General features: G+C 33.6%; 1 protein-coding gene across 1 annotated transcript in view; it reads right to left on the bottom strand.

The window, feature by feature from the left end:
* Positions 1-276: 276 nt before the first annotated feature.
* The window catches only part of LOAG_17162 (hypothetical protein), a gene marked incomplete at both ends in the record, with an annotated part of 18,607 nt that continues 8,455 nt past the window's right edge, over positions 277-10,428 (bottom strand). Inside the window, 18 exons of the mRNA XM_020449822.1 lie at positions 277-501; positions 660-962; positions 1,861-2,004; positions 2,285-2,431; positions 2,616-2,834; positions 3,077-3,196; positions 3,402-3,503; positions 3,995-4,142; positions 4,215-4,405; positions 4,690-4,827; positions 5,131-5,322; positions 6,260-6,382; positions 7,499-7,702; positions 7,828-7,914; positions 7,998-8,098; positions 8,646-8,874; positions 9,316-9,543; positions 9,788-9,946. Coding sequence (XP_020306593.1) covers positions 277-501; positions 660-962; positions 1,861-2,004; positions 2,285-2,431; positions 2,616-2,834; positions 3,077-3,196; positions 3,402-3,503; positions 3,995-4,142; positions 4,215-4,405; positions 4,690-4,827; positions 5,131-5,322; positions 6,260-6,382; positions 7,499-7,702; positions 7,828-7,914; positions 7,998-8,098; positions 8,646-8,874; positions 9,316-9,543; positions 9,788-9,946 — 3,060 coding nt within the window. The remainder of the gene's footprint in view (positions 502-659; positions 963-1,860; positions 2,005-2,284; positions 2,432-2,615; positions 2,835-3,076; positions 3,197-3,401; positions 3,504-3,994; positions 4,143-4,214; positions 4,406-4,689; positions 4,828-5,130; positions 5,323-6,259; positions 6,383-7,498; positions 7,703-7,827; positions 7,915-7,997; positions 8,099-8,645; positions 8,875-9,315; positions 9,544-9,787; positions 9,947-10,428) is intronic.

Consider the following 10,428-nt stretch of genomic DNA (forward strand, 5'->3'; position numbering starts at 1 on the left):
CATTATCATACTATTATCACTTAATCCAGATAAAGCAATGCAGAAGAGAAAAATTGAGAGAAGCAGAGGATTTCATTCTTTTTGTGATTAAATCAAAATATGTAAATGAGCGGTAACTAAGACTTATAGAGATCAATGAGCCATGAATAGAAGTGACCTGCTTAAAAGGTCATGCATGGTCATTGGGAGCGGAAAACGATTGTGATGGTTGTAGTCACAGTAGAATACAATCTGCTGTAGTGGAAGGAGTAGGGAATGAATCATCAGAATGTTTCATCATGTCACAAACCTCCAGTTTTCGTTTTTTTGATGCAAATCCTTGAAAGGCAATGGGTCTCTATGATTTAGTTCCTTCTCAATTTCATCCATTTCGATGTATAAAGACATGAGCGATTCGGATGGTTCGATAACGTTAACTTTCATTGCCATTATCAAAGGTTCAGAGCCATTTGATCCCGTCTTCTGCAGTTCCGCCCGTGGCTGATGATCATCTTCAGCTTCCTGAAATATTGAGTTTTTCTTCAAAATCGATTTTTTGGATAGTTAAAAGTAATTTATGTAAACAATTGGAATAGAAAAGTTCACTACAAGGGTTGATGTTCCATCTCTTCGATTAAAACCGATGTGTAACAAGATAAGTAAGCAGATATAATCCTTACCTGTACTTCGAGTGTGAGTGATTGTCCACCAGTACTTGCAGTCGAAATTACATCCGATTCTTTTTGTTCTTCCAATCGAATTATTTCTAATGGCTGGTCTATTTGCACCATTATATTTTCCCGATTTTTTTTGATTGATACGTCTATTCTCTCTTCGAGATCACGAATTTTATCATAAATTTTATCCATTATTGTATTTGGTTGACTTGTAGAATTTCCAGGGAGACAATTGTGCAGATCATCACTTCGCCGTTGCAAGTAATCTAACTGCGTCTGCCGATCTAGCAAATCACGTTGAGTGGCCTGGAAATCCAAAAAATTATTCGTATTTCAAGCTGAAAAGGATTACCAGCGACAGAACCTTGTTAGAAATCTTAACATTTAGTAATCCTTTGAACTTTGACCCTAACAAAGTTCTAATTTCAGAAGCTTTTCTGTGCTTTGGTAAGTACCAAGACTGCCTGATTATATGTCCGATATCTGAGCATGCCTGTCGTTCAAAGCACCAGCTAATTAAATTGTAAGTGATACGGATCTCTCTCCACCCTTTCGAGTTGATAAGCGATAATGTCTTCTCGATACAGTTACTATTTTGGAAGTATTTTCTCCGAAATGATAGTGCCTGACCCTGATGATTTCAGATTATTAGAATGAAGCAGTCCGAACAAACCAGCTTATCTTTTCCAGGGTTTTTGAAGCAGTTTTAGTTCCCGAAATAAAATTTCAAAATGAAAATGTACAACACTTCTCAAGGATTACAAGCAATAATATTAAAACTCAAGAATTCAACAAATAAATCTTCTGCTGATCTTTTCAAAACTTCCGAATTTTTCCAAAAATTCTGATTAGAAATGAAAAAATTATTTCCGTTAATGGAAGTTTGAATCCACCCGATAGATTAGTAGGAAAACTAAGACTGGCATATCTAAAGATAACTGAGATCATTCCCGATACTACTGGAACAGATCAAGAAAATGCTGTCGTAAATTTTGTCGCAACTGAATTTCTTCCGTCATTATAGGCTACAGTACTCCGTAAGTGTGCTATCTCTTTGGAGGTTGAAATTTTCAGTTTCAAAAAAAAAAAATATATATATAATTTGAAGAAGTGTAATTTGGAAAATCAAATGCTGAAAATTCAGCTAAAATTGTCCCCTCTTTTTCTCGCCTGCTACTAAATTTATATAAATTAACTGTCTAACACTGGCGATTGTTGATTCTGATAGATCGCGGGATGAAAGCTTTTCCAGTACATCGTATATTGCATTAATGTCTCGTTGTAGAGCCTCTGCTTTAGCTTGTATAGGAAACAAATTTGTTTTGTTCTCCTTCAAGGTTCCTTCCACCTGAATTAGTCAGAAAATTCAGCAAAATAGAAGTTACAAAAATGTCAAGCGCTTTGAAACTGCTTCTTTAAAAAAGATATTTTACTTGTAGTATAAATTTAAAGAAATTTTTAATTCTGATTTTTAACATCAAAAGCAAAATTAAACTCTGAGAACTTTGCGAAAATTTCGCTAATGTAATCAAAATTTCGAATTCAAATTTTTGCTCTTTGTACGATTTGTCCTAGCAACTGCTCGTCAACACACAAAGAAAAAATAAGAACGAATGCAATAACAGTACCTGATTTGCTAAATCAACAACCCCGTCCAAACTACCTAAGGCGTCGTGAACATCAAGCTCCATGCGACCGCTACTTGCCAAACAACGGCCCTGCTCGACCGCTCCCTTCAGTTTTCCGGTGTAATCAACAAGCCAATCGTCAACATCCTAAAGCAACAACTGCGCCATATGTTAAGAGAGCACAAATTCGGTTAAATAGCATCTTTTAAAGCGGCAAAGTTAGAAGAATAGCTCAGATTCGGATTTCTCTCATTGTTGGTTACAGTAATCAGATTCTGTTATGAACATTATTTGGAAATGAGAGTACTATCATGAGAGTACTTTTACAAACCTGAACACGTTTCGACCACTCACTCACGGAGGAAACCGGAAAGCGTTCAAAATCCAGACAATCACTAGCAATTTTGTATAGATCGTGTAATAAACTGATTTGATCCCGAAAACTTCCTCTTATGCTGTCATGACGTAGTTGCGGGGGTGCCGGGCCAGAGGGCGAAGTGCTTCGCGCTTTCTGACATTTCTTCTCCATCTCATTCCAGCGCTTCTCAACCTGCGATAGACATTCCCGAATAAATTTACTTAGTTATTCTATTAGTTTGAATATTTATTTTAAAAGAAATATTTGGAATTTAAAACTATCAATTCCAAAACAGTCATTAAAAAGAAGAAAAATATAAGCGATCTTTCATTTCATAATTTTCAAGTCATTTCAGGTTTACCAACAACGATCTTTCCCTGCAAAGATTTACCCTAAATATTTGAATATTCTAAAAAAAAAAAAGGAAAAACAACTTCTGAAAAGACCACTGAAAACTTTGTTTCCGCTTCAGGATCTGATCTCAACAGTCGACGATACCGTGCAATGAAAACATTCTTATCCGATCTGCATTTGTCTAATGCGGCTAGTAACACCTAAAAGGTAAATAAATGACTGGCAGTTCACAATGTTTTTTGATTTACAGACACAAAATAAAAGAGTTAACGAAATAAAATTTTCAATTGGCAATTTAAGTTTTCACAAGCTCGTTCAGCAAATTTTCCAAAGTATAAAAGAGTTGATCGTTAACGGAATTTTCCGCATAGACAAATGTCAGCGGCACAAATTGAAAACTCCAACCTCGGTATTTTCAATTTGTTCCATCTCCGTCAAGGATTCTTTTAGCTGACTGTGCAAAATTTCGAACTTCTGCAACAGTGCCGTCTTATCTTCACTGACACACTGAAAATAACACGAAACTGTGAGATGACTATATCGTGAAGAGATTGATAGAGCAGTACCGCTAATGTTTACATTTTAGTAAGCTTTAGCATACATCTCAGAAATTTCTTCTATTGACATTGGTTAGTAAAGGTAAAGCGAAACAACTGAAAAAATCTACTGAAAGCTGGAAATTATTAATTAAATAATAAGTTGTCATTTGGATAAGCCTGAAGCTATGAGTACCAGAAGTACTCATAGATAAACAGAGATAAACAAAAATCTTTGAGATATTGGATGGTTTGAGAGGGCAAAATTTTATAATAATCAAAAAAAAAACTCTTATTTTCATTTCATAAAAATGAGTTTTATTGATAATGCAAAACGAGATTCCTGATCTTCGACTTTATTTTGTGTCAACTTTAGTCAGAAAAATATTCGAATTAAATCAAATTAATAAGATGAGATTTGCCAGAAATTGAATGAATTTGAGGAAAGATTGTAAATTTCACTTTAACAGCATCAATCCACGATCGTAAATCGCCTTGCAAACGTATAGCTCGACGTTTCCTTTGCTCTATTATGCTTTCATCAACTTTGAACGAATCCATTGACAATCGTTGCATGACATTTTCAGCCCTCGACAACAATGACACACCTCTGAGTTCAAGGAATTAGATCAAACTACTTTAACATAAAGCTTTGATAGTTCTTTTATGTAAAATCCCGTACTTATTGAGGTCTTCCAGTAATTCTTCCAACGTTGCTCGATCGGCATCTACTGTTTCTATGTTTTCTGATCGAACAAAAGCATTCAGTCTCGATTCTACACTCTCAAATACAGCGTCCAGTTTTTTCATATCATTGTTCAGAGCGTCCAACGACATTACGCAGTTTTGCATGCGTTCCGTCATTTCGATATTCTTTAAAATTCTCAAATCTAATAGGAGGAAACGAATGCATAGATTTTGTGTGGAATTCAAGAAAACTGTTTGTTGAATTTAAAGGAATGAGAAAATATGCAAAATTAAGGAGAGAGATGTTTCATTTTTTATTGAGATCGATTGAGATTATGCGGGATGTTAATACTGAAATTGTAAGGTAACAAAGTAATGATCGGGAACAGGTCCAGAACTGAGATATGGTAGGGAGCGAACTAACCGTCTAACTTGGGACAAAACGTTTCAGATTATTTATTAAAACAAACCCTCTCGCTCAAATTCTTTAGCTTCTCATCTAATTTGCTAACTTTCTTGCTCAAAACCTGCACAGCAGTTGGCATTAAAATCTGTTCCTTGGCAAACATTTTTCCGGATTCAGTTAATTCTTCCAAATGCGTTCTTGCCTGAATAGAATATCTTTAAAGAAGCTACGACGTTTTTCATTTCTTCAACATCATAAAGAAACAAAATTTGATAAATAAGATGCTGGATCGATGACAATTGCAATCACCGAAGTTGTCTTCTTGAAGACTAATTTATCACTCATGATTAAGAATGACAATAGGGAATCACTTAGTCCCAATTAAATTTGTCAATTGTCGGTACTGGAGGTAAGTATTGATTGTCAGATACAGCAACTAATATAGATTGACCCTGAAAGTACAATTCCGGTTCTCAAACACAGTTCGTTTAGCGAAAAATCAAACCATAGCAAGTCGTCTAGTGATTTCATTGGTATGATCCAAAGCTTGTTTACAACTCTCCGCTTGTACACCCGTCAATTCGTCAACACTATTTTCCATATCCGATATTTCCCGTGATAACCTTTCTGCGCGTTCTTCTAAGCCAATTGGTTGCTTGAACTCAACAAATTTCGCCATCAAATCTTCGAATTGATTCTATGAACAAAAAGAAATCTTTTTCCAACTCCTAAGCAAAACTGTAAAATAAATGAAATGAAACTTTAGTAGAAAAAATGATATAATTCGATGTTTTAAGACTTATTGAGAAGTTATTTTAAAATGCGATCGATTTGAATTCATCTCTGAAAGAAATTAATGACTATACAATTAGGTAAATGACAATAGGAAAGCTTAAATTTAATTGTGAATGATAATCTAAGACTGAATTGATAGACAGACGGATAAATGATAGTAAACAACAAATGCGAAGAAAATCCTATGGATTATTTAACGAGCCATTCAATTCATTTATAACTAATCGATTTCGAAGATAAAATATCTAAAAAAAGTAAACTGAAATTAGTGAGGAACTAATCCGGCCAGGAAATAAAAACAAAGAGTGATGAATGAGCAATGATTTATGATTGAATGAATCGGATGAAGAATGAAAAATAAAACAAAAATTTCTTTTACTTAACCTTACACTGTTACTCATTAATAAATTATCTTAATGAACAAAATTTGTGCCACTTTTCTATCATTTTTACATGAATTAATTCTTTCATGTTTAAATAAAATATAGTTCACACGATGCTATGTTTCATTTCGTATTTTAGGTCATTCTTAAGCTTTTTTTTAGCCCATACGACGAACTTATTGAGAAATGTGAAAATTGTTTGAGTTGAGAAAGAGAAATTGCAAAACTAAACGAAAATGTCAGCTTCACTATCCAGTGTTAATGCGCTCAGAAAAAAGTTACTGAGAGGTAACGATTGAAGATTAATTGCTAATAAAACCTTATTAGCACAGTAATTTATTAATGGTATCAATATATTCGATTAAGCACATTCCTTTAATATATGAAATTTCCCTGTCGTAAGATGAAAATCATTTTAAAAAATCATTAAAAATTGCAGTGAGTTCCAGAACTTACAGTGATATGATCCAATTGTAATTGTAAGCGATTTGGTGTACCCCAATCACTGGTATTTTTAAGAACAAATTCTCGTAAATCTCGGATGCAACACTCGAAATCATCGAATTCTTTTTGAAGTTGCTGGAATTCGAAAAGAACGAAAATGATGGAGAATGAATTGATAAGTGCGCATTTTTAGATAATAAAAAAAAAAAAAACATCACATTGACTGAAATAAACTTTTTTTTGTCGGATTTTCTTATTTTTCCTCTTTCCTCTATCCATCCTTGACAACAGCGCATTTCTCCTTCTTTAAGAATGTGCATGCAAAATAAGTTTCCGATCTTTTGCAATTTTAGGAATTGAACGAACAAAAATATGCAATAAAGCAAAAGTAAAAAAAAAAGGCCCAACAGACCGCTAACAAAAAGCGTGGAAAGGATGAAATGCCTAAAGAGAAATGCTTTTGAACTCACCGCAATAAGCGTTCCATTGGAAAAAGCATTCTGAAATGAACACTTTTCAACTGTTACAAAAAGCAAGAAATTGGAATAATTTTAGCAAAAATTATCGTCAAAAGTGATTGTAGCAAACCAATTTGGAATTTTTTAAAAATTTCAAATTACATAGTCTTTTTTTTAAATTTCAATAAAACAATAGTAAAGCTCCGAAGAGGTTTACTATTGTTTAGCATTTAGGCTACTTCGAATCGAATAGTTCGCACTATTAAACGGTTATATCAAACAGATCATCAAAACTGTGTTAACAAGCCAAGCATACGATTACATTAGCCGTTAGAGATAGGCGATAAAATTAAAGAAATATCTTTCGACTTCGAAATGTAATTTATTAATCTTAGTGCAATATGTAACTAATAGAAGCTAGCTCTATTATTTGGTGCACTGTACGCGAAAAAATGAAAGATGAAAGAGCAAGGAAGCATCATATCAAGCATAATTTAAGTTTTTCTTTCGAAGTATAACTAAAATGTGACAGATGTCAACTGTTGAAAATGAATTTCTACAATTTCTTCACAACAATCTGCATCACATTCCCTTTCACATCGTTTCTGATATGTATGCTGCAGAAAGTTTCACTTACCTCTATATTCCATAGCACCTGATCATCCTCACTTCATCTACTCACTTTCTTATGTATTTAATTGATAGTCAAAATATCATTTACATTTTCTTGTCATGCACTTCAATTTTGTCTTATCTTCAAGTTGCGCGAATTAAACAGATAAGCGATAATTACCTTGTATTCATGAGGTACATCCAACGCAGAAACATCATTTGCAGCTCGACATGACAGTATCAGCTGTACATGATTACACCAGGCTTGACATTCGGTTAAGGAACTGTCGAATTGTTCACAATTACGAATAGCTGCCTCAAGTTGTTCGATACGTTCCTTAGCTTTGAGCAGTACATCATCACGTTGCTCACGTGCATGATTAAGCTGGAAATAAGCTATCAGTCTACTCTACAATACTTTTCTTCTTTATATTAATTGTTATTATTTAGAATCCTTCCTTTCTCCACAAATTCTTCAGTTATTTTCAAAACATCTTGAGGAAAGCTAACATCTCTTGCCATCCGTTCATTTGTTCCCGATAAATTCTCTAATTCTTTATCAGCCGTTTCCATTGTCTCACATAAATGTTCCAAATTCTAAAATGAGAAAATAAAAGTAAATTCTTTTGAGAACGAACATTATTTCATTATTATAAAATTAGTAATAATAAAAAACTGACATATAAATGTTCGCTGAATTCTTCTGCATCTGTCGCATCACGACTTGCATCGATGGCACGTCGAAGTTCATCCATATTTCGTTGTAATTCTCGTACCGCACCTATAAATTTTAAAGTTACAGCTACAATTAAAGTAACACAAATTAAATAAATCTTCAACATGCCTTTTCCAACGTATTTGTTCGAAAAAGAATTTTAACCCAAGTCCGATACTGATTCCTTTTTGTTTTGGTATGTGATTCCACAAGCACACTTACATATCCTAAATTAAAGGTGAAGTACGTGGGACAAACACTTGTAAGTTATCGTCCATGTTGGTTATTTAAAACTAATCAGTTCAAGAATCTCTTGAACCACTGGAATGAAACAAATCATTTATTGCCCGGCATTATAAGTTTCCTTCAGATTTACGTAGGAAAGTTAGATCAGATACGATGGTGACCGTTATCGGGAATACAAAAGGAAATTCTCGCTGTTCATATTTTGCTTTCCATTCCATTTCTTTTTCTATCACCATCGTTTTATTTCATATTGTTGAATATTGGCTAGCAGAAGTTACCACAACTGAGGTACCTAACTCAGGTACCCTTCACCCTACTATTCACAAATTGCTTCAATTTCATTTTAGGTAAACAATTTAGAGCATACTTTGTTGAAGTCGTTTACTTTCCTTTTCCAGTAATGCTATACTTTCATCAATATCATCTTCTAAGGTACTCCAACCAGCAACAGTTAGCTGCATTCGATTTTTCAGCTTTTGGAAGATTCGATCACGGCTGGATGCCGAGCTACTCAACGTTATCAACATAATTTCTTCGTTTAGAATCACTGATTCCTTCTGAATTGCTAAACCTTGTTGAATATCCTTTTGTAGCTCCTAAAAAGCTACGCCATACAGAATCAGGAAATTCCGGGATAATTCTTATTGGAAAATAAATAAGACACAAGTCAACTGCAAAATGATACGCATCATCACTAGTTTTAACAATTTCAAGAAATCTGACTTTTAAAGAGCCAGAATGTAGTTCTTATTCTATATTGAATCTTTACTACATCAAAAAAACTTTTACGTCTCCGTATGTAAATCGCAAGGAAACTTTTATGTTTTCGTAATTGGATGAAACTCATAAATTCGTTGTTCATTTCTTAATTTATTCATTAATTGAGAGATATGATCACTTCTTATTGCCTACCTTCTTATCTATCACAGTTCATGAATTGAAGAGTTGGATTGAAAGTCTTGCTTGTCGACTCTTTTATCATTCATTTCTTACATAAAGTATTACTCAAATGAAGAATCAATACACAAGCGACAAACCATGAATTGTTTGTACAGTTCGGGTACTTCTAGTTTTGCACTTTTCAGAGCCGCAAAGCGATCCGTCAATGCAGAGAGCATATTTTCGGATGCAGTTGTCTTTTCATCATTCCGCTGACTTCTTTCTAAGTAATCCGCCAGATTATCACGTTTCGCATTGCCTAACTTTTCCAGTTGCTCCACTTTCGGATCCTTTAGCTTTAAATCTCCCAACTCCTTGAGTAATTCCTGAGCAAATCAACTTTGTCAACTTTCGTTTATTACAAAAATATTTTCGGGTCGAAATTTAACTTTCACATTTGGTTAGTTATTAGATAAGTTAAAGAAAAAAAATGAAGCAAGTAAGTTATTCTAGCTAAAAGTAAGTTATTCTAGCTAAAAAGCAAGTAAGTTATTCTAGCTTAAACAGAAAATACATTCTTAAAATGAAAAAAAAATGAAGAAAACAGGAAATGTTTTGGAAAGTACTTACATCACAACGTTCGAGTTCACTGGTTAGCGTACTGATGTCACCGGCACATGGAAAGGTGGAGCGCAGATAATTCTCGAAACGTTCAATAACTGGATCTTTTCCCGTCAATTTATTCACCGATTCCTTCAGCTCAACCAGCCGTTTCTTCAAGTCTCCAATCTCAAAAAGCATGCGTTATCTTTCAGCTATATATTGTAAAATAATGCAAAAGATTAACTTGAAAATGAACTTTATGAAATTGGTTTAGAAATCAATCTGCAATTTTGGTTATTTAATTCTAAATTACATTCTTTTAAGGATAGCTTCAATAATTTCCCTCATTTTCAATATATCTTTCTTTTCTCAAGGAGAATTTTTCCAAATCTCAGAAGCTGCAAACATTGAAAGATAATCTCTATCAACAGATGAATCGGTTGTATATTTGAACAGAGCAGCAGGTAAATCAAACAGATCAACAGGTAATAAATCAAGCAGATCAACAAGATGATTTGGTGATTATTGATAAAAATTAAAAAAAAAAAATTATTGATAAAAATTAAAAAAAAAATTTCCGAAGACTTATCTTGGTGATTATTGTTACGAGGCTTTTTAGAACATCTGTGTGCTAATGTCCAAATATACAACCGCTATGCAGTAAAAAA

This window comes from Loa loa (genome assembly GCF_000183805.2).
Source record: "Loa loa unplaced genomic scaffold supercont3.46, whole genome shotgun sequence".
NCBI classification, from domain to species: Eukaryota; Metazoa; Nematoda; class Chromadorea; order Rhabditida; family Onchocercidae; genus Loa; species Loa loa.